This window comes from Elephas maximus, chromosome 2 (genome assembly GCF_024166365.1).
Source record: "Elephas maximus indicus isolate mEleMax1 chromosome 2, mEleMax1 primary haplotype, whole genome shotgun sequence".
Lineage (NCBI taxonomy): Eukaryota > Metazoa > Chordata > Mammalia > Proboscidea > Elephantidae > Elephas > Elephas maximus.
In genome coordinates, this window is record NC_064820.1 from 147419144 (window position 1) to 147446899 (window position 27756).

Below are 27756 nucleotides of genomic sequence, written 5' to 3' on the forward strand. Positions count from 1 at the left end.
AGGGACTGCCCTGTGAATTCCACTGTAACTTTGTAATTAATATACTGTTAACTTCGAGTCTTACCAAGTATTTTTGCCTTCTGGACGTGATAGAGACAGACTCTCCTATTGTTTGCGGTTACCCTCACAAAAATTTGAAAGCAAACAAAGAAATTTTTTTTTTCTTTCTCAGTCCAGGTTTGTCTTCTGGTTAACAAAATTATGTTTCCACTTTCCTTGAAGTGAAGTGTAAGACAGAGCCCCATAAGTCCACACTTAGGCCTGTCGCTGGGTTTGCACCTTATTGGCTTGTCTTCTGCCCTGAGGCAGGTACACCGTTGCCTTAAGTGGCAGTGCTGGGCAGCGGCAAGAAGACCCCATGCAGGTAAACCAGGCTTTTCTGTTTCACTCTAGATGTCGAGGGGGCAGTGGTGACTCGATAGAATTCTCGCCTTCCGTGTGGGAGACCTGGATTTGAGTCCTGGCCGGTGTGCCGCATGTGCAGCCACCACCTTATGCCAGTGGAGGCTCGTGTGTTGTTGTGATGCTGAACAGATTTCAGTGATACTTCTAGACCTAGATGAACTAGGAAGAAAGGCCTGGTGATCTACTTCTGAAAATCAGTCAGTGAAAGCCCTGTAGATCAGAACGGTCTGATCCGCACCTGATCACGGGGCAGCGTTTTGTTCTGTTGTGCATGGGGTTGCCATGAGTTGGGGGCAATTCAGTGGCAGCTAACAACAACAACAACTAGATGTAAATGAAAGTAGTCTTTCATTCCTTTCTTTCCTGCTGGGAGGTAGGATTGGGAAACTTCATTTCTGCCAGTGATTTGCTTTAGACACACTCAGAAGACCTTTTCCCATACTCTTGAGGTTGATGACTTAGCAACCCAATACCTAAAAACAAGAGGATCAGTGCTGCACAAAAAGTGACTCCTCGGGTTTGGGACCAGTTAGTGAGACCCAGGGCACTGGCTTGAAGGGAAATTATTCCTGTGCTATTTTGGAGAGTCTTGTCCTAAGGACAATTAATCAGTCCAGACAGGTCATTGGGTGAGACCAATTTCCTGGTTTGTTTATTTGAGCCTGATTGTTTTTCACTATCAAGCAGCAGGTCACAGTCCTGCTTCACCGTCACCCCAGCCTGTGGAGAACAATCCCTTTCTTGATTTCTCCAGGTTTCCATAAGGATTCTAAAAGCCACGTCTTTCTCTGGTTGAATTCCTCTGGTATCTTAGGTCCAGAGCAGAGGACAATGTCAGTGTTTAATTTTGACTTCATCCTGTACAGGCATTTGGCTTTATGTCCCGAGTTGCCCTACAAGCAGAGAAGATGAATCATCACCCGGAATGGTTCAACGTGTACAACAAGGTAAGTAAATTGTCTTATTTTTGAGTCATCTTAATTACGGAGCTTAAGAAACTTCTTTCTTCTTTGTCCTATTCTGTGTAGATGAATGTTGTTGTGCTTAGGAAAGTATTCTTTGCCCCTTTCTCTTAGAATCCCTGTGAACTATTGCAAATTAGTAACAAAATTTTAGGTCTGCTCATGAGGACCATGAATGAGCTCTTTATTTTCATGCTTGTCTTTTGTTGAAACTAGTATGAGAAAGTTGGGCCAAATTAGAATTCCAGATTAAACTTGAATATCAGTCATGCAGATAAAATTTTAAACCCTTTAATATAAATTATTGGAAGAAGTAGTAGCAAATAAGATCGCTATATTCTTATGTATTTCATGGAAATAAATTTTCTCAAGACCTGTGCTTTCAGTAATAACTATTTATTAAACACCATGTCATACTTAAGACAAAGGGTAGACTAAAAAGGCTATGGCAAGTATTTTTATGGGGGCACGGTGAGAAAAATCGTGTCCTCCTACCTCCCCAAAAAATGCCCTTGCCTTTAAGGTCATGCCATTTGGAATGTCTTATCATCCAGATTTCTGTGGGGGGTTATTTTCTTTTTGGAAGTCTTCTTTGAAAAAAGATAAATTTTCACAGATAATCTTGTGATTTACTGGAGTAATTCAAAGCACCCTGGTACCAGGATAAACTTTTCTTTCCTGCTTGCCTCTTCTTGCCCATAATTTTGCTTTTGCTTTTTACTTGATCGGTTCAAAACTAATAATCTATTCTTCTTAATTTGAAAATGTGCCTTTTTAACGTCATAGCTAAGATACTGCATTTGATAGCTTGGATTTTCTCAGTGGCCTGAAAATAGTCTGTGTAATTAAAGTAGTGGGAGTTAAAATGGAACCTCAGTCTCTCTTTTTTTCAAGAAACAGGATTTCAGATTCCGGCAGCTGAATTGCTTCTTCATATGAGAGAACTTTTTTGTCCCTGGACGGCTACTGGGCCTAGCCCGATGCAGGCTGTGCCCCTGGAGTTTGCCGGTTTGGGAAATGCAGTGGTTATTCATAATGTAGCATTTTCTAAACTATTTAATCCTCCCAATTCTCAAATATGAATGTAGGATAATAGATTAATTTCTGAACCACTGAAGGAGAATAACGAGAAGTACAGCTCAGGGTTTTAAAAACGTCTCTCTTTCTTAGGTTCAGATAACTCTCACATCGCACGACTGTGGTGGACTGACCAAAAGGGATGTGAAGCTGGCCCAGTTTATTGAAAAAGCAGCTGCTTCTATGTGACTTCTTCCAAAATGCATGTAAATCTAATACACATCTTAGCTGCAGTATACTTCGAAGGCAATTTACATGAACAAATTAAGTTGTAAATTTAGTTTTCCTTTATGCCACATTTTGTAAAATCAGTGCTTAAATACAAAATGATTTAAACTTGATCCTGAGGTGTTTTTCATTACATTTAATCACATACATAAGGTAAACCAACCCAGGTAATTATATTGGTAATGTTCGAAAAGAGAAGTGACTTTCTTAAAGATCAGAGTTGGGATGAGGGAATATTCACACACTTTATAACCCAGCAATTCTAGCAATTATAGTGACTTTACAAATGCCAAGGTGGAAAAAGAACTGTGAACTCTGAAGGTATAACAATTCTGCTGGAGCTAAAGTTGGTGTAGATTTTGGCTGTTGTTGCTACTTAAGTAGTTAGATTATCAAAGTCAGAAAATTTGGTAAGCCATCCTGGTGTGTTTTATCCTCACTTTGCAGACAGGTAGTCGAAGGAGAGGACAAGTGTCTTGTTCATGGCTTCCAGCAAGGTGGGTGATATAGGGTTCGTTGTCACAGTGACGATTTTCCAGGCCCTTGTTTGCCTTACTGAGTTAAGGAAGAACTGAGGGTCATTTTTTGTTCACTGTTTATGTGATGTGCCCCTGAACTCAGGCTCTGCAGCCACTGAGCTAGAAGCTACTTGGGTATTAGCCAGTAATGAGCCCTACTTACTCTGTGTGGCAGTGATAGACATTAAAAGGAATATCAAGTAATCGGTTTTTTAAAAATTGCGGTAACAGTGTTCTTTGAAGGAACTTGGGAATGTACTTCTAAAGAAATTATAATGTAGATTAAAAGAACATATATAGCCATTCAAGGAACACGTGCTAGTTCTTGAAGCATATGACAAAACAAAAAAAAACCAAACCGGTTGCTGTTGAGTCGATGCTGATTCATAGTGACCCTATGGTACAGAGTAGAACTACCCCATAGGGTCTCGAGGGAGTGGCTGGTGGATTCGAACTGCCAACTTTTTGGTTAGCAGCTGTAGCTTTTAACCACTGCGCCACCAGAAGCATACGGTAGTAGGATTTAATAGGGATAATCTTTGTAGCCGGCTTCACTTCAGAGGCCAGAAAAATCACTGTGTGTTACACCAAGCAAACCTTCCCCTCCCAACCCTCTCTTCCACTGCCCTGAACTTGAGAAACCATATGGGAACATGACTAGGAGGCTTAACCCTCTGAAGCCAGTTCTTGGCCTGGGAGTGGCAGAAATGGCCAGTTTGTCCTACGGGTACAGAGTGTGCTGGGAGGGGAGGGGAAAGAAGAGCCACCTACTCTCTTGTGGCTCCCAGGGAACCTAGAGCCTTGACACTAGAGCTTCTATTTCTTAGATTTTTTCAGAGGAAAAGGCAAAGCTATGTATGTTTATAAACTCTTTTGTATCTTATAGATTTGGGAACTTTTATAAACTTTATTACCAAAGATCTTAAGTTCAGTGCCTCAATTTGAATCTTTTTTTTTTCCAAAAACATTTTTATTTTTTATAAGTAATCCTCAAAACAACCCTGCAAAGTAGGTGATACTAGGCTAGCCCCACTGTAAGGATAAATTAACCCACTCATATTTATGTGTTCATCCAACAAATATTTCTGAGGAACTATTATGGGGCAGGTACGTTCTGGGCTCTGGAGGTACAACAGGAAACGTAACAGAGAAAAATCTGTGTCTTCCAAATACTGTATGACCCCACTTATATGAAATAGAATAGACAAATGCACAGAAAAATAAGTTTGGATCTTTTTAAACATAAATAGTATATTGAACCCCTATGTATTAATCACCCAGATTGAGCAGTTGCCAAGATTTTGCACCAGTTGCTTCATATATCCTGGTTTCATTTTTCTTTGTTAAAGTATTTAAAAGCAAATCCCAGATAGTATATGATTTCACCCCTATATCCTTCAGTAAGGATCTCTAGAAAATATGGTCGTTTTCTTATGTAAATCATAATGCCTTTATCACACATGACGAAATAAACCATGATTCCTCGATGATCCTAATATCCAGGTGAAATCAAATTGCCCTGAAGGTCTTTGTACTTTCAGGGAACAAAGAATGTCTTTGCACAGTAAATCTATTTTAATCAGTGTCCACATGAAGTCCACTCATCGCATCTGGGTGTTGTGTCTCTTTAATCTCAACCTACAGCAAGCCTCTTTCCCCTGTCTCTTTTCCCCCATGTCATTGACTTACTGTAAAAACCGGGCCAGTTGTCCTGTAGAATATTCTGCCTTCTGGATTTGTCCATTTGTTCCCTTGTGGTATTGTTTGACTTATTTTACTACATCCTGAATGGAACCCTTTCCCCCTATTTTGAATGTAAGTCTGGAAGGATAAACTTGTCGGCTGTGTTGACATATACCAGCATAGTGAAGATAGCAGGATGTGGCTCATAATCCAAATGTGGAGGACCTGGGAGTGCAGTTACTAATTAGCGTCTACATGTGGGCTTGACATAAGGTCCATGTTAAGGGGTGTTGCATCTGCTAGGACTCACAAACTTTACTAGACAGAATCAAAGATCCCATATCAGAAGTCTATGGGAACATTCATTGTGGTAAAATCTGATAGACTGAATCTCCAGACTTGCTTCAAGTAACTGACGTCTCAACTTAAAAGAGACATTGTCAGAGTTGGAGGCGCCAAGTTCCCTTCTGTTTCAAATCTTTGCGTGATGAGGGTGGTTTCTCTGATGTGGTAAGCTTTGGTTCCCTTCCCTTTTCTTTCCGAATGATCACTGGAATAGAGAGTTGTTAAACAGATATGACCTGTGACCCTCTGCATAGTCTCCTCAGGTAACAACCAGGGTGAAATCAAATTGCCCTGAAGGTCCTTTTCTAAAATTGAGCTAGTGAAAGTTCTGGAAATAATGGTTACTTTCTTACAATGCTAGGTTTTAGAAAATCTTTGGATACTAAATTCATTCTTTATGTTTTTTTTTAATAGACAAAAAGCAGCGGCATGTTATGTTGTATTTGGGCACAAAACTGACCTCCATCAATGTACAAAGCTACTGGACTGTTAGGGTTAGTGTATGAGTTTCCTTGAGCCCCTGGGTGCTGCAGATAGTTAACATATTTGGCTGCTAACTGAAAGGTAGGAGGTTTGAGTCCTCCCAGAGGTACCTCAGAAGAAAGGCTTGGCTATCTATTTCAGAAACACCAGCCATTGAAAACCCTATGGATAAAGGATAAGGGCTGTACAGCCGATTAATATAATTGATGTAAGTAAGTTGTATACCTATAAAAAGCTGAATTGGCAAATGTGTGATATATTTATAACAACAACAATGATGAAAAGAGCAGCTGCTGAGGCTGCTTGTGTACAACCAAATACCTCATGGGATTTAGTTTCTTGATTTGGAGGTTTAGGGTCGTGTTTTCATGGGACATCACAGTTAATTAGCTTAATATCATGTTTAGTTCTTCTGTTCTACTTCCTAGTTCATTGCATACTGCCAGGGGTCTTAAAAACTTGCAGTGGCCATCCAAAGTATTGGTCTCTAGTCACCTGGAGCAACACAAGAAGAAGGAGAGTCAGGAATAGGAGGAGGAAATGTAATGAGTGGCTCATTGCCTTCATGAACAACTGCTCTCTTTGCCATGTGACCAGAATTGGATGGTGCCCGGCTACTATCACTGAACATTTTATTCAAAGATTCTGCAGAAGAATCCTGATCAAAGGGGGAAAATGTAGAACAGAATCTCGCATCTCATGTTCTGAAGCCATGGAGGCTTCATGAACCCCTTAAACTATTGTCCTAAGATCATCTTTAAACCTTAAACTAAAAATATCCCCTGAAATCTTCTTAAAATCGAACAATTGTTCAGCTTAACTAGTAAGGAATGTCTGTCTTGAGCATTGTGCTCTTTTAAGATCTGTCTATATGGGATCAATAACAACTTGAAAGATGAGATAGGAACCTTAAGGGGCAATGAGTTTATGTTAACAGGGAAAGAACAGCTCAGAAAAGGAAGATGAGAATATTTCCACAACTTGAAGAATGTAATCAATGTCGATGAATTGTACATGTAGAAACTATTGAATTGGTGTATGTTTTGCTGTGTATATTCTCAACAACAACAAAATAAAATAAATAAATAAAAAAGAAAACCCTATGCGATACAGTTCCACTCTGACATACGTGGGGTAACCATGAGTCAGAATCCATTCAAAGGCAACTGAAAAAAAATTAGTGTGCTAGGGCTGCCATAAGTAAGTACCACAAGGGGGTGGCTTACATCCACAAAAATGTATTGTCTCACAGTTCTGGAGGCTAGAAGTCTGAATTCAGGGTGTTAGCAGAGCCATGCTCTCTCTGAAGGCTCTAGGGGAAGACCTTGTCTCTTTCGACATATCTGGTAGCCCAGAAGTTCCTTGGCTTGCAGCTGCAGCATAACTTTATCTCTGCACCGTCTTCACATTGGCTGTCTTCCCTCTGTGTGTCTCTGTCTTTTCCCCCCTTTCTTAAGGACACTATCCATCTTGGGTTAACACCCACCCTACTTAGGTATGACCTCACGTTAACTGATAACATCTTTGAAGACCCTAGTTCCCATCAAGGTCACATTCATAGGTATCGGGAGTTGGGACTTTTGGGGAACACAGTTCAATCCATAATAGTTATTGGTATTTATAGTTACAAATGAAGCAGTCTATATATTTTCTATTCCAGCATTCAAAAATATACTAGTTGAAGTTTAGAACTTTCAGTTTTATAAAGTTTCCTGAAAAACAGCAAGAGCTGTCATAGAGTTTGGCTATAATATGTGAACTCTGTGTTTCAGTACCAGCTACTTGGGACTAGTAAGGGAATGACTACTCTTGGTAGCCAGAAAGCTTAAGAGTCATCCAGTCACCATGCCTGCCCGTTGCTGACTTTCCCTGGCTACGTGCAGCTGAGGCAGTGCACCCAAGTCGGGCAGAGTGTGAACTTGCTGCAAGGACAGAAGAGGTGGCCTTCCACTTCTCATCCTGGGATGCCTGGCCTGCCCACCATCCATGAGAAGGTACAGAGTACAGTCGGTGCTCCGTATCTGCGGGTTCCGCACCTGCAGATTCAACCAGGTGCAAATGGAAAATATTCAGCGGGGGAAAAAGTTCCAAAAAACAGAACTTGAATTTTCTGCACCCCGAGCACTCTGCAGAATCCACATGAATGAAACAATGTGGAGGCATACCCTGCTGTAGCCTCCTACAACTTCATAGATCCCCAGCCTTTCTCTAGCACTCGTGTGAGCATTGTTCACCTCTCATCTTGTCATTGTTCCCTAAACAATACATACAGTACTGTATGACAACTATTTACATAGATTTACGTTATATTAGGTATTATAAGTAATCTAGAGGTAATTTAAAGTGTACAGGAGGATGTGTGTAGGTTATATGCACATACTACGCCATTTTATATAAGGGACTTGAGCATCCTCTGGTTTTGGTATCCGCGGGGGTCTTGGTCCAATCTCCCACAGATACTGGAGGGATGACTGCATTGCAGCAGGCCCTGGCCCTGGAGAAGCTTGTCGCCTCTAATGTCCTGTTGCTTTCCATTTGCCCAGCTGGAGCTCCATTCCCAGGCTCACTGCAGCTGGATACCTTCATCAGCAACCCCAGAAGGCAACTTCGGCTGTGATTGTTTGTGCAGCAGTAGTACACTGAGAACAACTGCTGCTGCCAGCTCCCTGGTCATCGTTCCCCACCCCTCCAAGCAGTGTGAAAGAGTTCATTACATTTTTAATCTCCCTGTCCGTTTCTCCCCAAAAGTGTGCTTCGATGCTTAAAGAGAAGGCACAGATGTGTACTGTTGGGGCTTCTGAAGATGGAATCCCGCTATGCCCTGCTACTGGACTGAGTGTAAGAATCCTGATGCCATTCGTTCACATTTCACGTAGCACATGCTTACCGAGGGCCTCCTCTGTGCCCCACGGCATTAGACACCTCAGTGTAGGGGCAGGTGGAGCCAGATGGTGAGCTGATTCAGGCCCTCTCAGAGCAGCACTCAGAAAGGAGGCTGCCGTAGGGGATGTTGGGAACCAGGAACCAGGCAGCTTTAGGGGCCTATGACCAAAAGAGACAGGAGGAGTTCTAGGAGGAGCTGATTCCTGAGAGAGAAAGTTAGAGGGAGAAGTGAGACTAAAGTTTGAATCTTGGGGACATTAATCAAAGTGATTTTAAAGCTTTGCTGTTGATGATTTTAAATGGAGAATTTGAGTACATGTTTTTTTCCCAGTTCAGTATATTGGTTGCCTACAAGAATATCTTCTTGCTGGGAATGGCTATATACACTTGTTTTAGAATACCAGGGGCAGCGGGGGTGGGAGCAGTGGTTACCTTCTTTTCTTATGCTCCGAGAACTTAGGTTTCCAGGAAGTTGACCAATTTAGCCACTAAACTGGAAACCCTGGTGGCGTAGTAATTAAGAGCTATGGCTGCTAACCAAAAGGTCTGCAGTTTGAATCCACCAGGCGCTGCTTGGAAACCCTATGGAGCAGTTCTACTCTGTCCTATAGGGTCACTATGAGTTGGACTCAACTCCACAGCAACGGGTTAGCCACTAAACGTGTAAAATGACCCGGGGCTACACAGATCCCTCTGTCTCGATTTGCCTCGAAAGTTAAAGGGGTTAGGAGAAAGAAGAGAATATATTAATCCCGAGAGTTGAAGAGAGCAAAAAATCTCTATTGCTCTTGTATTTCAAACATCTCTACCACACGGCCTCATCCGTTACACTGTATTTAGGTGGTTCACGTGTGCATATTCCATACCCCCATTTAGGCCAGCACAGGGATGTGTTACCCCTTCTGCTCCTATATCGTTTATTCCTGCCCCAAACTCATCAAAATCTTCCCTAATTCTTCAAGGCCCATTCCCAGAGCTGAGCCCTGAATCTGTTCTTTCTCTCTTAGGACACCAGAGAATTTTGCTTTTCCCCTTTATATGACACTTCACCTTATTCTAGCACATTATTAAGGGCCTTTGTACACCAGACGGGCTTTTTTTGAGGCAGGGAGGGGTTTTGGCCTATCCCTACTGTCTCCCAGCTTTAGCCTGGAGCTTCAGAGTTGCTGGCTGCTCATAACCCTTTTGCTCAGCTGAGGTGCCCAAACTCCAGGGAAGAGAAAATCTGTGGGTGAGAGACTTGGGGAGAATCCCTCGCCCAGGGGCCTGCAGGCTAGTAGCAGGTACTGGAATGCCCCAAGAGTGACCTCATAAGGTGAGAATTCTCTTCCTGGACCCTTCTTGGCTGCCTATTAGAATCCAGATGCCAAGGAAATCCCTAAGCACAGATTTTCTGTTGGATGATAAAAGCAAGGAATAAAAATTGAGAATTTAGAAAATGTCTCTATTCTATTATCACCCAAGCCACGCGAGACGTGTTTCTACTACTCTGTTTGATTCTACATCAAGCATGTTCTGTGTGCGACTCAGGAGTTTTAGGTAAATGTACTGCATCTCCACTGCTTGCTAAGAAATGTGCAAACGGCAGTGTGGGGCAGGATGTCATTGCTCTTAGGCTCTTCCTGCAGGCACTCTTCTGCTTCCCAAATTGAGGTGCATGTCCTTGAAGATCTGGTTTCTCTGACTGGTGACCTTGGTGGGGGTTGAGCCAAACATTTTGTTTCTTAGGCTTGGTATCATGACTGACTTGGGTAAGTCAAACATTCAGTCACTCTGTTATTTGACTTGTAGACTGAATGACTAGTTTAATTCAATTTTGAACATTCTGCTAATGACTGTTAGATAAGTTAAAGACTTTTTTTTGTTGTTAGTAGGCCCGAATCTTGACTCGAATAACAATGAAAATGACATATCTTGTTTTTATATTTTATAAATACAAATATATATAAAATATATATTCTATATTTTTTACTGTTACGAGTGTGTATAGCACATACACTCTGAGAAAAATTGGGGAAGGCACAAGGTAAGTATAATAAACAGGAAAAAGACTCACCTATAACCAACTTCACCACCCAGATGCAGACACCAGGCGATGTTTTGGAATATTTCCTGCTGAGTTTTTTTTTCTTTCCATTTTTGCACAGTTGAGAACAGTTTGAGTAGAGGATTTTTGTGTCTTGTTTTACAGTTTTTGTGTTTTGCTTACCAGTAAATTAAGCATTTTTCTAAATCATGAAAAATGCATAGACATATTTTAGTATCCATATAATATTCCATGATATGGATATGCCATAATTTACTTAATCAGTCCTTTTCATTAGACTTTTAAATTGTTTTCAAACTTTCTCCATGATGAACATCTTGGGCTAAAGTCAGTGTCTGCATTTCAGATTGTATTCTCTGAGGTAGATTCCTAGAAGAAAAATTACTGCTCAGAGGGTCTGAACAGTTTTGGGCCTTTTCAGAAAGTTTGGGTCTTTTACATTCCCCCGGCAGTTTATGGAAAACCCTGGTGGTATAGTGGTTAAGAGCTACAGCTGCTGAACAAAAGATCCACCAGGCTCTCCTTGGAAACTCTATGGGGCAGTTCTACTCTGTCCTATAGGGTCGCTATGAGTTGGAATTGACTCGATGGCAGTGGGTTTGGTTTGGCAGTATATGAAAATACTCCATAACACCATACCCTTGCCAGCATTATCTATTATATTGTGTAAGTCACTGTTAAATTTTTAAGCAAAAAAATTGGTTTTATTTAACTTGTAGCTCCTTGATTAGAAGTGCTACCGTACGTTTTTTGTTCAATTTATTGGCTATTTGTATTTCTTTCATGAAAGAGCTGTTTGTGTGTTTACCCATTTTCCCTTAGGGTATTCAGTTTTCCATCATTGATTTGTAGGAGCTTATGTGGGTGATTATTTGATTATTATCAGTATTTATCAGACTGACAATACTTAGTTTTTCTCACATTGTATCCCCAGAGCCTACTCTGTTGCCTGACACATAGTCGTCACTCAAGAAAAATTTGTTGAGTGAGTAAATGAAGATGATTTTTTTTTTTCCCTTGGGAAGAAGGAGTAACTGTTCTTTCCGAGAGGTTCAGGGAGAGGGAACTGAGTAACTGAGTGAGGACAGACCATCGATGGTCATCATGTTTCAGTGGTTGTTCAGTCAGCATTTCCTTGCTATTTTAAAGTACATGTAAATTTGTATTCACAGAAGGGGGAAAGCAAACCTCATTCCCTTCAGAAAGATATTTATTTTGTGTACTTCTGGCTCTGTTGTAAGGTAACCGTATCTACCTCTTATTCAAATTTTTGACAGGAGGAAAGATACTGAGCTTCGGGCTTTTGTGCAGAGAGTCATAGCGGGTCCTCTCTTTAAGATAATTATGATCAGCACCATCTCGATGAATGCCTTTTTTGTGGTCTTGTGGACCAACTATAAAATAAGATTCCGCTTGTTCAGACTTTTCGAGGTAAGCAGACAAAATGGATCCATTTTCTTCTGTTTCACCTGTTTTAATTTTGAAAATGTTTAAGGCATTTTGTCTCAAGAAAATTTTCTGTAGAAAAATTCTAAGAACCTTAAAAATATACTCTCAAATATGGGAATATGGCAGCAGCAGCAACAGTGACACGGTTTTTTAACCTTTTTGAATCTTCTTTTAAAAATAGAGCAACTAGATAGCAAAACCAAAACCTCTCTGTGGCATTTACAACAAAACTAGATAACAAGGTGTCCTCACTAAGAGCCAGAAGAACTGCATGGTGTCAGCTTCTGTGCAGGAAGAAACAGGGAAGCCAATAAGAATTCACTGAAAGTATGGTGGGCTGACTTTCAGGACGGGTACTGCGTAACCCAGTGCCAGGGGAGTGCTTCCTGGTAATTCATGAAGGGGCTACAGGAGTATAGACCACATGAACTTTCAAAAATGGTCAGCCAGCATTCTGTTCAAGGACAGGGCCCCATACCTAGGAAAAATACTGGATGTGGAATAAAAATGGAGGAGATTAGAGACAGAGGAAGGAAGAGGGGATCCAGATAAAAACGGAAGAGGGGAACAGAGCCAGGAAATCCCTAAAAGTATGCTCCCGCATTTTTAGGCACTCAACAGAAGTGAGAACTCTGACATTAGAACCACATCTTCTATAAAGCTAAGAATAACTAATTTCACACAGAAAGGACAACAGAAAAGGATTGAGGTAAAATCCCATACAAAATTATTACAAGAAAATAGAGCATAAGGTAGAGAATAATGTTTCTATAGATAATGAAAGCCCACCAAAAGACATGCTCACAAAAAGATCAAACCTATAGTGTACTATTTCAAAACAAGGTAGATATTTAAGAAAATAATACAAAGCAACTTTGAAAAGGAGGGTGAAACTGGTTGCACAATTTGAAGCATGTAATCAGTGTCACTGAATTGTACATGTAGAAATTATTGGGTGTATGTTCTGTGTATATTCTCAACAACAATAAAAACAAATCATAAAAAAGAAAGAATAATACAAGATACAAAAGAACATAAATGAGTGACAAAACTCAGGAAAGACTTAGAAATAAAAGAAAAATCATTTCAAAATGAAGACTAAACTGGACAAAGAGCAACTAAACACAACAGATCATAACTTAAGATTAATACTGGGTGAAATAGAGGAAAATTTAAAAGGTCACTAAGAAATGAGATTAAAAGGATTCAAGAGACAATGATGAACATGAAGATGGGAAATAAAAATCCAACATAAGGATACCAGGAGTCTCTGATTTTGGAACAAACAAACAAAAGAAACAAAAAAACAAAACAAGAACAAACACTAAAAGCTATAACTTAAGAGAAGTTACCTGAAATAAAATAATTTGAAGTTGTATGTTGGAAGACCACAGATTGTGCACCTAAGGATATGGACTCAAAACAACCAATGCCAAAACGTATTCTAGTAAAATTATTAGATTTTAAAGAAAAGCAGTGGAGGAAACTAAGTATCTAGGCAAAGTGGCTCATAAAGAAAAGAAAATTGGATTATCACCAGACTTTGCTACAGTAATGCTTTATGCTAGAGGAAAATGGAGTATAATGTATTTAAGATACTTCAGAAAAGAAAATGTGAACTAAGGATGTTAGATCTTGCAAAACTGACTTTTAAGTGTAAAGGGCACAAACTTACTAACATTCAGAAACTTGGGGAATATTCCTCCACGAGCCCTTCCTGAGGAATCTACTAAAGAATGTATTTCAGCCAACCAAAATGAGTAGAGAAACATCAACATTAGGACTGGTGATGAGCACTGAAAATATAGTTATTTGTAGAATTAAGACTAATTGTGGGCTAACAGGGAAAGAATATAATATATAACGAATATATCCTCTGAAGATGAAGATGTAATATGACTATTTAAACAATGGAGGAGAATGGAGAGCCAAAGAAAAAATATTTTTAAAAACATTTCCAGCAATCAAATTAGTGGTGATACTCTTAATAGTGTTATTCTGAGATTGTTGACATGTGCAATGCAGAGTAAAACAAATGAGTAATTATGGAAGAGTTTAATTCTGTCATCCCCTGTGTCTTGAGAACTAGGATACTCATGGAAGAAAAGAGATACAGATATAATATGGAAGAGTTTAAGTAAAAACCGTGTAGTTCTGCAATGAATGAGGAGTATGAACTCTTGAGGTATTTTATCTTTATCCATTGAAAGACCTAGAACATTGATCAACTAAGTAGCAATTACTCAGTCTTAGTGCCCAGAATGTGGTGTTGAAATATTATTTCTCACTAAAAGAAACCAGGGCTTCTTAGAGAAATGGCTGACTCCAGGTCTAGGGCAGGAAATATACAAGATGAGTCAGTAATATCTTGTCATACACACAGCAAGGAAGCTAACAAAGACTACTGGGGTCATGTCAAAAGGACATAGGAGACAACTTGAAGAGGCTTCTACTGGCCAAAGATGGGGCAATTTTAGCGTCAGTAAGGATAAAAATGACAACGAATTGAAACTCATCAAATATCCATGAGTTTATAATGATACAAAATGTGCACACACACACACAACCACCACCTAACTGGTCACTTTTGGAGGGTGATAGGGAACCTTTCTTATATGAACTTATGTGAATTTTCTTAAATGACCTACATTACTGAGTAACCTCATAGTAAATGAGGGGAAACAGCTCTTTCTAGAAGTATCCCAGTTAATAAGTGAGAAATAAATGGTAGACTTTCACCATTTTTTTCGACTCCCAATCAATTAATGTATCTAGGCATTGAGCATCATGGCTGTTAACATCATAAAAATAGAAACAACCAGACATTATGTGCCACCTATGAAAGAATAGCACATGTAATCTTACCAAAAAGATCAAATCTGAATCTGATCAAGTCTTTGGATCCAGCTGCCTATTTGCAGGAAATACAAATGACAGAGGAACATGCTGAGCTGTGCCATGGGTGTGTAGTCAACAAAATTCAGACTTGGAAATTCTACAAGTCAAAGCACCTGGGTTCTTCTACAGAACAATTGTAAGAAAAATAATTTTAAAAAAGGTAATGGGAGAGTTAAAGGACATGTTGTTGTTGTTAGGTGCCATTGAGTCAGTTCCAACTCATAGCGACCCTATGCACAACAGGATGAAACACTGCCCGGTCCTGCGCCATCCTTACAATCGTTATGCTTGAGCTCATTGTTGCGGCCACTGTGTCAATCCACCTTGTTGAGGGTCTTCCTCTTTTTCACTGACCCTGTACTCTGCCAAGCATGATGTCCCTAAGTCCCTTCTCCAGGGACTGATCCTCCTGACAGCATGTCCAAAGTATGTAAGACGCAGTCTCGCCATCCTTGCCTCTAAGGAGCATTCTGGCCGCACTTCTTCCAAGACAGATTTGTTTGTTCTTTTGGCAGTCCAAGGTATATTCAATATTCTTCACCAACACCATAATTCAAAGGCATCAACTCTTCTTCGGTCTTCCTTATTCATTGTCCAGCTTTCACGTGCATATGAGGTGATTGAAAATACCATGGCTCGGGTCAGGCGCACCTTAGCCTTCAGGGTGACATCTTTGCTCTTCAACACTTTGAAGAGGTCCTTTGCAGCAGATTTACCCAGTGCAGTGCGTCTTTTGATTTCTTGACTGCTGCTTCCATGGCTGTTGATTGTGGATCCAAGTAAAATGAAATCCTTGACAACTTCAATCTTTTCTCCGTTTATCATGATGTTGCTCATTGGTCTAGTTGTGAGGATTTTTGTTTTCTTTATGTTGAGGTGTAATCCATACTGAAGGCCGTGGTCATTGATCTTCATGAGTAAGTGCTTCAAGTCCTCTTCACTTTCAGCAAGCAAGGTTGTGTCATCTGCATAACGCAGGTTGTTAATGAGTCTTCCTCCAATCCTGATGTCCCGTTCTTCTTCATATAGTCCAGCTTCTCGTATTATTTGCTCAGCATACAGATTGAATAGGTATGGTGAAAGAATACAACCCTGACACACAGCTTTCCTGATTTTAAACCAATCAGTATCCCCTTGTTCTGTCTGAGCAACTGCCTCTTGATCTGTGTAAAGTTTCCTCACGAGCACAATTAAGTGTTCTGGAATTCCCATTCTTCGCAGTGTTATCCATAGCTTGTTATGATCCACACAGTCGAATGCCTTTGCACAATCAATAAAACACAGGTAAACATCCTTCTGGTATTCTCTGCTTTCAGCCAGGATCCACCTGACATCGGCAACGATATCCCTGCTTCCACGTCCTCTTCTGAAACCGGCCTGAATTTCTGGCAGTTCCCTGTCGATATACTGCTGCAGCCGTTTTTGAATGATCTTCAGCAAAATTTTGCTTGTGTGTGATATTAATGACATATATATATATATTTATATATCCGTGTCTGTCAGTTTGTCGTACTGTGGGGGCTGACAGGAAGAGATCCATATTTATGCCTATTCCCTAGAAAGGTGATCCATCCGAATGTGGAAATTATCGAACAATACCATTAATATCACACACAAGTAAAATTTTGCTGAAAATCATTCAAAAGCAGTTGCAGTAGTACACCAACAGGGAACTGCCAGAAATTACAAGCTAGATTCAGAGGAGGATGTGGAACAAGGGATATCGTTGCTGATGTCAAATGGATTCTGGCTGAAAGCAGAGAATACTAGAAGGATGTTTACCTGTGTTTCATTGACAACGCGAAGGCGTTCGACTGTGTGGATCATAGCAAATTATGGACAACATTGCGAAGAATGGGAATTCCAGAACTCTTAATTGTGCTTATGAGGAACCTGTACATAGATGAAGAGGCAGTCATTTGGACAGAACAAAGGCATACTGTGTGGTTTAAAGTCAGGAAAGGTGTGCGTCAGGATTGTATCCTTTCACCATACTTACTCAATCCGTATGCTGAGCAAATAACCTGAGAAGCTGGACTATATGAAGAAGAACACAGCATCAGGATTGAAGGAAGACTCATTAATAACCTGCATTGTTCAAATGACACAACCTCGCTTGCTGAAAGTGAAAAGGACTTGAAGCACTTACTGATGAAAATCAAGGATTACAGCTTTTAGTATGGATTACACATTAGCATAAGGAAAAAAATGCTCACAACTGGACCGGTAAGCAACATCATGATAAATGGAGAAAAGATTGAAGTTGTCAGAGATTTCATTTACTTGGATCCACAATCAATGCCCATGGAAGCAGTAGCGAAGAAATCAAATGACATATTGTATTGGGTAAATCTGCAAAAGACCTCTTTAAAGTGTTAAAAGGCAAAAACGTCACCTTGAAGACTAAGACATGCTTGACCCATGCTGTTGTGTTTTCAGTCACGTCATGTGCATGTGAAAGCTGGACAATGAATAAGAAAGACCAAAGAAGAATTGATGCCTTTGAATTATGGTGTTGGCAAAGAATATTGAATATACCATGGACTGCCAAAAGAATGAACAAATCTGTCTTGGAAGAAGTACAGCCAGAATGCCCTTTAGAGGTAAGTATGGCGAGACTGCGTCTCACATACTTTGGACATGTTATCAGCAGGGACCAGACCCTGAAGAAGGACATCATGCTTGGTAAAGTAGAGGGTCAGTGAAAAATAGGAAGACCCTCAACAAGGTGGACTGACACAGTGGCTGCAACAGTGAGCTCAAGCATAATGATTGTGAGAATGATGCAGGGGATCTGGCAGTGTTTTGTTCTGTTGTGCATAGGGTTGCTATGAGTTGGAAATGACTTGATGGCACCTAACAACAACATGATATTAATGAGGTGAGAGTAGCGGCAGTTATGTTAATGAGACAGGGTTCAATCTACAAGATTGTTTTGTCTTAAATCAATCTCTTAAGATAGAAAGAAGTGAGCAGAGACATGGGGTCCTCAGTAACACTAATCAAGAAGAGCTAGTAGCATTCATCCTTTGGACCCTGGGTCCCTGCACTGAGAAGCTCCTAGACCAGGGAAAGATTGATGACAAAGATCTTCCTTCAGAGCCGACAGAAAGAGAAAGCCTTCCCCTGGAGCTGGTGTCCTGATTTTGGACTTCTAGCCTACTAGACTGAGAGAATAAATGTCTGTTTGTTAAAGCTATCCACTTGTGGCATTTCTGTTGTAGTGACAATAGATGACTATGACAGCATTGATTCTTCCTCAGTCTTCCTTATTCATTGTCCAGTTTTCACGTGCGTATGAGGTGATTGAAAACATCATTGCTTGGATCAGGTGCACCTTAGTCCTTAAAGTAACATCTTTGTTTTTTTTTTTAACACTTTCAAGAGATCTTTTGCAGCAGATTTTCCCAGTGCTATGTGTCGTCTGATTTCTTGACTGCTGCTTCCATGGGCGTTGATTGTGGATCCAAGTAAATGAAATCCTTGACAGTGTCAGTCCTTTCTCTGTTTATCATGATGTTGCTTATTGGTCCAATTGTGAGGATTTTTTTCTTTATGTTGAGGTATAATCCATAGTGAAGACAATGGTCTTTGATCTTTGTCAGTTAAGTGCTTCAATTCCTTTTCACTTTCAGCAAGCAAGGTTGTGTCATTTGCATATCGCAGGTTGTTAACGAGTCTTCCTCCAATCCTGATGCCACATTCTTCATATGTCTGGTTTCTCGGATTATTTTCTCAGAATACAGTTTGAGTAAGTATTCCAATTGCCAGTAATTATCAATGTATCTTGATTGCATGTTTGATCAATTTCAGACTGCAGAATTGGTAAAAATCTTCAATTTCCTCATCTTTGGCTTCAGTGGTTGGTGTGTAAATTTCAATTATAGTCATATTAACTAGTCTTCTTTGTAAGCATGTGGATATCATCCTGTCACTTATAGCATTGTACTTCAGGATAGATCTTGAAATGTTCTTTTTGACAAGGAATGCGATGCCATTCTTCTTCAATTTGTCATTCCCAGCATAGTAGACCATATGATTTTCTGATTCAAAGTAGCCAACACCAGTTCATTTCAGCCCACCAATGCGTAGGATATTGATGTTTATGCATTCCATTTAATTTTTGATATGACTTCCAAGTTGCCTAGATTCATATTTCATACATTCCATGTTCCGATTATTAATGGATGTTTTCAGTTGTTTCTTCTCATTTTGAGTTGTGCCACAGCAGCAAATGAATGTCCTGAAAGCTTGACTTCATTGTGTCATTAAGGTCTACTCTACTTTGAGGAGGCAGCTCTTCCTCAGTCATATTTTGAGAGTGCCTTCCAACCTTAGGGGCTCATCTTCCAGCGCTATATTAGACTATGTTCTGCTGTTATTTATAAGGCATAACATAGTTCGTAAGAAAAGGATGTACATCCTACTTTGATGAGTAGCATCTGGGGTCTTAAAAGCTTGTGAGCAGCCATCTGAATACATATATTGGTCCCATCATATTTGAAGCAAAGGAGAATGAAGAAAACCAAAGACACAAGGAAAACATCAATACAAAGGACTAATAGACCACATGAACCATAGCCTCCTCCAGCCTGAGCCCAGAAGAACTAGATGGTGCTGGGTTACCACCACTCACTGCTCTGACAAGGACCACAATACAGGGTCCTGGACAGAGTGGGAGAAAAATGTAGAACAAAATTCAAATTCACAAAAAAAGACCAAATTTACTGGTCTGGTAGAGACTAGAGGAACCCCTGAGACTATGCCCCCTGGACACCCTGCTAACTCAAAACTGAAGCCACTTCCGAAGTCCACATTTCAGCCAAAGATTAGACAGACGTATAAAATTAATAATGACACACATGGGGAACATGATTCTTAGTTCAATCAAGTATATGAGACTAATTGGGCAACACCTGCCTAAAAGCAGAGAGGAAAAGACAGGAAGGTACAGAAAACCTGGACAAATGGACACAGGGAACCTGGGGTGTAAAAGGAAAGGGAGAGAGTAATAACACATTGTGGGTGTTGCAACCAGTGTCACAAAACAATTTGTATATACATTTTTGAATGAGTAACTAAAAAAAAAAAAAAAGTCCAACCAACCTAGAGACAACTTAAATGTTCATCAATAGGGGTTGGAAAAGTAAATGTTGACAAAACCATGCCTGGTCCTACACCATCCTCACAGTTGTTGCTATGCTCGAGCTCATTGTTGCAGCCATTGCGTCAATCCATCTTGTTGAGGGTCGTCTTCTTTTTCACTGACCCTCTACTTTACCAAGGATGATGTCCTTCTCCAGGGACTGATTCCACCTGATAACATGTCCAGAGTATGTGACACCAAGCCTTGCTATCCTTGCTTCTAAGGAGCGTTCTGGTTGTACTTCTTCCAACTCAGATTTGTTCGTTCTTTTGACAGTCCGTGGTGTATATTCAGTATTCATCGCCAACACCACTATTCAAATGCGTCAATTCTTCTTCGGTCTTCCTTACTCATTGTCCAGCTTTCGCATGCATATGATGTGATTAGAATACCATGGCTTCGGTCAGGCATACCTTAGTATTCAAGGTGACATCTTTGCTTTACAGCACTTTAAAGAGGTCCTTTGCAGCAGATTTTCCCAATGCAATGCATCTTTTGATCTCTTGATTGCTGCTTCCATGGGTGTGGGAGGAAATGTTTAATTTGTTTTTATACTTTTGTGCTGCTTGAACTCTGTTTTAAAACCAAGTGCATCTACTACTTATAATTTTCAAAATACAGTTTTCAAAATTTGAAAAAAAAAGATGCAAGGAATTGATTACTGTAAAAATCAGAATAATGGTTAATTTGTGGGAAAGGAAGGGACTGTAATTGGGATGGGGTATATGGAGAAGCTTCTGAGGTAGCTGGCAATGTTCTACTTCTTGACGTAGATGGTTGTTACAGAGATGTTGGCCTTATAATAATTCATTAAGCTATATATTTGTGTGGTTCCATATCAGTTTTATTTTATAATCAAAAGGTTAAAAATATACTCTGTTTACTTTCATTTATGGTAAATAACACATTTCCTTCTTGGTGGTGAAAAGGTTTAGCATCAACATAATGTGGCATCAGAGGCACTAGAGATGATGGAATACCCCAGTAAATGCCTGGGATGGACAGAGAGGGAACTGTACAGTCCACTTGGCACCACTTCTATGAGTATGTTAGCATGGGAACGTCTTCCACATCAGTGTTCCACAGTGTTTGGTTGTGGACTGTAGGACATCATGTTAGTTGTAAGACTCAGGAGGGGCCTAGGGAAGCGAAGAGTTGAGGAACCTGGATCTCCTCTGGATTGTCCTCCAGAGACCACTAAGCATGCATATTGTGGGACCCTGGTTTGCAGGCCTGGGGGAAATGCTGTGCTTTGGAAAGGATGTAGACTTGGGGATCATACAGGTTTGTTCAAGCCTCAGCTCTCCTACCTTCTTACTGTTGTTGTTGTTGTTGCGTGCCGTCAAGTTGATTCTGACTCATAATGATCCTATAGGACAGAGTAGAACTGCCCCATAGGGTTTCCAAGGAGTGGCTGGTGGATTCGAACAGCTGACCTTTTGGTTAGCAACCTGAGCTCTTAACCAGTTTGCCACCAGGGCTCCCACCTTCTTCCTGTTATTGTTGTTGTTAGGTGCTGTCAAGTTGATTCTGACTTGTAGACACTCTGTGCACAACAGAAATGAAACACTGCCTGGTCCTGTATCGTCCTCACAAGTATTGCTATGCTTGAGTCCATTGTTGCAGCCATTGTGTCAGTCCATCTCGTTGACCCTCTGATTTACCAAGCATGATGGCCTTCTCTAGGGACTGATCCCTCCTGATAACATGTCGGAAGTATGTCAGATAGTCTCACCATCTTTGCTTCTAAGGAACATTCTGGTTGTACTTCTTCCAAGACAGATTTGTTCATTCTTTTGGCAGTCCATGGTACATTCAATATTTTCCGCTAAGACCACAATTCAAAGTTGTCAATTCTTCTTCAGTCTTCCTTATTCAACCTTCTTACTAGCTATGAGAATTTGAGCAAGTGACTTAAACTCTCTTTGGTTCATCTGTAACATTTGTGAAATGGTGTTATTAATATCCACCTTATAGAGTGGCTGTGAGGCCATTGAAAATAATACACATGAAAGCTCCTGGTTAACTGTGCAACTCTGTGAGAAGCTATTACCACTCTTAAGGACCCCAGTGAAGGTACCAGGAAAAACCTGAGAAACCCTGATCTCTTACCTCTTGCTATATCTTGAGGCTCTATGCAAGCAGGAGATAAATGCTAATAAGCAGGGTTGTAAACTGATGGAGGATTGAATACATGCCTTGACACACAAACAGAGCCCCTTGGCAAAGGCTGGGAGACTTACTGCTTTCAGACCTTAAAGAAACCTCTGTCCAACTGTTATGGATTGAATTGTATCTCCTCAAAATGTATGCCAGCTTGTTACGCCATGATTCCTAGTGTTGTGTGGTTGTCCACCGTTTTGTGATCTGATGTAATTATCCTATACATTGTAAATCCTAACCTCTGTTTTTTTTTTTTTTTAATAATTTTTATTGTGCTTTAAGTGAAAGTTTACAAATCAAGTCAGTCTCTCACACAAAAACTTACATACACCTTGCTACATACTCCCAATTACTCTTCCCCTGCTCCCTCCCTCCACTCTCTCTTTTCGTGTCCATTTCACCAGCTTCTAACCCCCTCCACCCTCTCATCTCTCCTTCAGGCAGGAGATGCCTGCATAGTCTCAAGTGTCCACCTGATCCAAGAAGCCCACTCCTCACCAGCATCCCTCTCCAACCTATGTCCAGTCCAATCCATGTCTGAAGAGTTGGCTTCGGGAATGGTTCCTGTCCTGGGCCAACAGAAGGTCTGGGGGCCATGACCACTGGGGTCCTTCTAGTCTCAGTCAGACCATTAAGTCTGGTCTAATGAGAATTTGGGGTCTGCATCCCACTGCTCTCCTGCTCCCTCAGGGGTTCTGTGTTGTGTTCCCTGTCAGGGCAGTCATCGGTTGTAGCCTGGTACCATCTAGTTCTTCTGGTCTCAGGCTGATGTAGTCTCTGGTTCATGTGGCCCTTTCTGTCTCTTGGGCTCATAATTACCTTGTGCCCTTGGTGTTCTTCATTCTCCTTTGATCCAGGTGGGTTAAGGCTCTTTCATGCATCTTAGATGGCTGCTTGCTAGCGTTTAAGACCCCAGATGCCACTCTTCAAAGTGGGATGCAGAATGTTTTCTTAAAAGATTTTATTATGCCTATTGACTTTTTTTTTTTATTATTATTGACTTAGATGTCCCCTGAAACCATGGTCCCCAAACCGCTTCCACTGCTACACTGGCCTTCGAAGCATTCAGCTTGTTCAGGAAACTTCTTTGCTTTTGGTTTAGTCTAGTTGTGCTGACCTCCCCTGTATTGTGTGTTCTCTTTCCCTTCACCTAAAGTAGTTCTTATCTAGTATTTAATTAGTGAATACCCCCTCCCACCCTCACTCCCTCCCCTGTCTTGTAACCACAAAAGAATGTTTTCTTCTCAGTTTAAACTGTTTCTGAAGTTCTTATAATAGTGGTCTTATACAGTATTTGTCCTTTTGCAAGTAATTTCACTCAGCATGATGCCTTCCAGGTTCCTCCATGTTCTGAAATGTTTCACAGATTCCTCATGTTCTTTATCAATGCGTAGTATTCCATTGTGTGAATATACCATAATTTATTTACCCATTCATCTGTTGATGGGCACCTTGGTTGCTTCCATCTTTTTGCTATTGTAAACAGTGCTGCAGTAAACATGAGTGTGTATATATCCAATCGTTTAAAGGCTCTTATTTCTCTAGGATATGTTCTGAGGAGTGGGATTGCTGGATTGTATGGTAGTTCTATTTCTAGCTTTTTAAAAAAAATTTTAAGGAAGTGCCAAATCAATTTCCAAAGTGGTTGTACCATTTTACATTCCCACCAGCAGTGTAGAAGTGTTCCAATCTCTCCACAGCCCCTCCAACATTTATTATTTTGTGTTTTTTGGATTAATGCCAGCCTTGTTAGAATGAGATGAAATCTCATTGTAGTTTTGATCTGCATTTCTCTAATGGCTAATGATCGTGAACATTTCCTCATATATCTGTTAGCTACCTGAACGTCTTCTTTAGTGAAGTGTCTATTCGTATCTTTTACCCATTTTTTAATTGGGTTATTTGTCTTTTTGTAGTTGTGTTTTTGCAGTATCATGTAGATTTTAGAGATCAGGCGCTGATAAGAAATGTCATAGCTAAAAACTTTTTCCCAGTCTGCAGGTAGCCTTTTTACTCTTTTCGTGAAGTCTTTGGGTGAGCATAGGTGTTTGATTTTTAGAAGCTCCCAGTTATCTAGTTTTTCTTCTGCATTCTTAATAATGTTTTGTATACTGTTTATGCCATGTATTAGAGCTCCTAACGTTATCCCTATTATTTCTTCCGTGATCTTTATCGTTTTAGCTTTTATAGTTAGGTCTTTAATCCATTTTGAGCTCATTTTTGTGCATGGAGTGAAGTATGGGTCTTGTTTCATTTTTTTGCAGATGGGTATCCAGTTACACCAGCACAATTTGTTAAAAAGACTGTCATTTCCCCATTGAAGTGTTTTGAGGTCTTTGTCAAATATCAGCTGCTCATATGTGGATGGATTTATGTCTGGATTCTCAGTTCTGTTCGATTGGTCTATGTATCTGTTGTACCAGCACCAGGCTGTTTTGACTACTGTGGCGGTATAATAGATTCTAAAATCAGGTAGTGTGAGGTCTCCTACTTTGTTCTTCTTTTTCAGTAATGCCATATTTATCCGGGGCCTCTTTCCCTTCCGTATGAAGTTGGTGATTTGTTTCTCCATCTCATTAAAGAATGTCATTGGGATTTGAATCGGAATTGCATTAAATGTATAGATCGCTTTTGGTAGAATAGACATTTTTATAATGTTAAGTCTTCCTATCCATGAGCAAGGTATGTTTTTCCACTTACGTAAGTCTCTTCTGGTTTCTTGCAGAAGTGTACTGTAGTTTTCTTTGTATAAGTCTTTTACATCTCTGGTAAGATTTATTCCTAAGTATTTTATCTTCTTGGGGGCTACTGTAAATGGCATTGATTTGGTGATTTCCTCTTCGATGTTCTTTTTGTTGGTGTAGAGGAATCCAACTGATTTTTGAATGTTTATCTTATATCCTGATACTCTGCTGAACTCTTCTGTTAATTTCAGTAGTTTTCTTGAGGATTCTTTTAGGGTTTTCTGTGTATGAGATCATGTCATCTGCAAATAGGGGTACTTTTACTTCTTCCTTGCCAATCTGGATGCCCTTTATTTCTTTATCTAGCCTATTTGCTGTGGCTAGGACCTCCAGCACAATGTTGAATATGAGTGATGATAAGGGGCATCCTTGTCTGGTTCCCGATCTCAGTGGGAATGCTTTCAGGCTCTCTCCATTTGCAGTGATATTGGCTGTTGGCTTTGCATAAATGCCTTTTATTATGTTGAGGAATTTTCCTTCTATTCCCATTTTGCTGAGAATGGGTGTTAAACTTTGTCAAATGCCTTTTCTGCATCAATTGATAAAATCATGTGATTCTTGTCCTTTGTTTTATTTATGTGGTAGATTACATTAATTGTTTCTCTAATGTTGAACCATCCCTGCATACCTGGTATGAATCCCACTTGGTCATGGTGAATAATTTTTTTGATATGTTGTTGAATTCTATTGGCTAGAGTTTGGTTGAGGATTTTTGCATCTGTCCTCATGAGGTCTATAATTTTCTTGTGGTGTCTTTACCTGGTTTTGGTATCAGGGATATGGTGGCTTCATAGAATGAGTTTGGGAGTATTTCGTCCTTTTCTATGCTGCGAAATACCTTTAGTAGTAGTGGTGTTAACTCTTCTCTCAAAGTTTGGTAGCACTCTGCAATGAAGCCATCCGGACCAGGCCTTTTTTTTTTTTGTTTGGAGTTTTTTGATTACCTTTTCAATCTCTTCTTTTGTTATGGATCTATTTAGTTGTTCTACCTCTGTTTGTATTAGTTTAGGTAGGTAGTGTGTTTCTAGGAATTCACCCATTTCTTCTAGGTTTTCAAATTTGTTAGAGTAGAATTTTTCATAGTAATCTGATATGATTCTTTTAATTTCAGTTGGGTCTGTTGTAATATTGGCCATCTCATTTCTTATTCGAGTTATTTGCTTTCTCTCTTGTTTTTCTTTTGTCAGTTTGGCCAGTGGTTTATCAATTTTGTTGAGTTTTTCAAAAAACCAGCTTTTGGTCTTTTTAATTCTTTCAATTGTTTTTCTGTTTTCTGTTTCATTTAATTCTGCTCTAATTTTTATTGTTTGTTTTCTTCTGGTGCCTGTGGGTTTCTTTTGTTGCTCTCTTTCTATTTTTTCAAGTTGTAGGGATAATTCTTTGATTTTGGCCCTTTCGTCTTTTTGGATGTGTGCATTTATTGATATAAATTGGCCTCTGAGTACCGCTTTTGCTGTGTCCCAAAGGTTCTGATACGAAGTATTTTCATTCTCATTGGATTCTATGAATTTCTTTATTCCATCCTTAATGTCTTCTATAATCCAGTCTTTTTTGAGCAGGGAATTGTTCAGTTTCCAAGTGTTTGATTTCTTTTCCCTGATTTTCCTGTTACTGATTTCTACTTTTATGGGCTTATGGTCAGAGAAGATGCTTTGTAATATTTCAATGTTTTGGATTCTGCTAAGGCTTGCTTTATGACCTAATATGTGGTCCATTCTAGAGAATGTTCCATTTGCACTAGAAAAGAAAGTATACTTGGCTGCTGTTGGGTGGAGTGTTCTGTATATGTCTATGAGTTCAAGTTGGTTGATTGTGGCATTTAGATCTTCCATGTCTTTATTGAGCTTCTTTCTGGATGTCCTGTCCTTCACCTAAAGTGGTGTGTTGAAGTCTCCTACTGTTATTATGGAGCTATCTCACTTTTCAATGCTGACAGAGTTTGTTTTATGTATCTTGCAGCCCTGTCATTGGGTACATAAATATTTAATATGGTTATATCTTCTTGGTGTATTGTCCCTTTAATCAGTATATAGTGTCCTTCCTTATCCTTTATGATGGCCTTCATTTTAAAGTCTATTTTGTCAGAAATTAATATTGCCACTCCTGCTCTTTTGTGATTGTTGTTTGCTTGATATATTTGTTTCTATCCTTTGAGTTTAAGTTTGTTTGTGTCTCTAAGTCTAAGGTGTGTCTCTTGTAGGCGGCATATAGAGAGATCTTGTGTTTTAATCCATTCTGCCACTCTCTGTCTCTTTATTGGTGCATTTAGGCCATTTACATTCAGGGTAATTGTGGACAGGTATGAATTTAGTGCTATTAATGTCTTTTTTTCTGTGTGTTGTTGACAGTTTCTTTTTTCTTCTTAATTTTACGTGCTGAGTGGATTATCTTTATATATTGTCCTTTCCTCATATTTGTTGTTGTTGTTGATTTTGTTTCTTCTGAGTCTCTATTTTCTTCTTGTATTTTATTTTGATGAGTAGGATGGTTTGTCTCCTTTGTGGTTACCTTATTATTTACCCCTATTTTTCCAAATTTAAAACTAACTTTTATTTCTTTGTATCACCATATCTTCCTCTCCGTATGGAAGGTGTATGATTACATTTCTTCGTCCCTCTTTATTATTTTAATGTTGTCTTTTTTTACATGATAACATCGCTGTTACCCTGTTTTGAGCTTTTTTAAAATAATCTTTCTTTGTTTTTTTGGATTTCCTTGTCTGAGT

General features: G+C 39.7%; 2 protein-coding genes across 4 annotated transcripts in view; both read left to right on the top strand.

Annotated features, from left to right (window-relative positions):
- PCBD2 (pterin-4 alpha-carbinolamine dehydratase 2) overlaps positions 1–2769 on the top strand; it is a 48997-nt gene extending 46228 nt beyond the window's left edge. The window contains exons 3-4 of one of the 2 annotated variants that reach the window (XM_049873688.1): positions 1272–1352; positions 2538–2765. In XM_049873688.1, the coding sequence (XP_049729645.1) occupies positions 1272–1352; positions 2538–2633 (177 nt within the window). In that variant the 3' untranslated portion in view covers positions 2634–2765. Of the gene's footprint in view, positions 1–1271; positions 1353–2537 lie in introns of both variants that reach the window. The other variant, XM_049873689.1, reaches the window with a different exon arrangement.
- Positions 2770–2923: 154 nt separating this feature from the next.
- CATSPER3 (cation channel sperm associated 3) overlaps positions 2924–27756 on the top strand; it is a 70961-nt gene continuing 46128 nt past the window's right edge. Inside the window, exons 1-2 of one of the 2 annotated variants that reach the window (XM_049873686.1) lie at positions 2924–8539; positions 11909–12062. In XM_049873686.1, the coding sequence (XP_049729643.1) occupies positions 11976–12062 (87 nt within the window). In that variant the 5' untranslated portion in view covers positions 2924–8539; positions 11909–11975. Of the gene's footprint in view, positions 10124–11908; positions 12063–27756 lie in introns of both variants that reach the window. The other variant, XM_049873687.1, reaches the window with a different exon arrangement.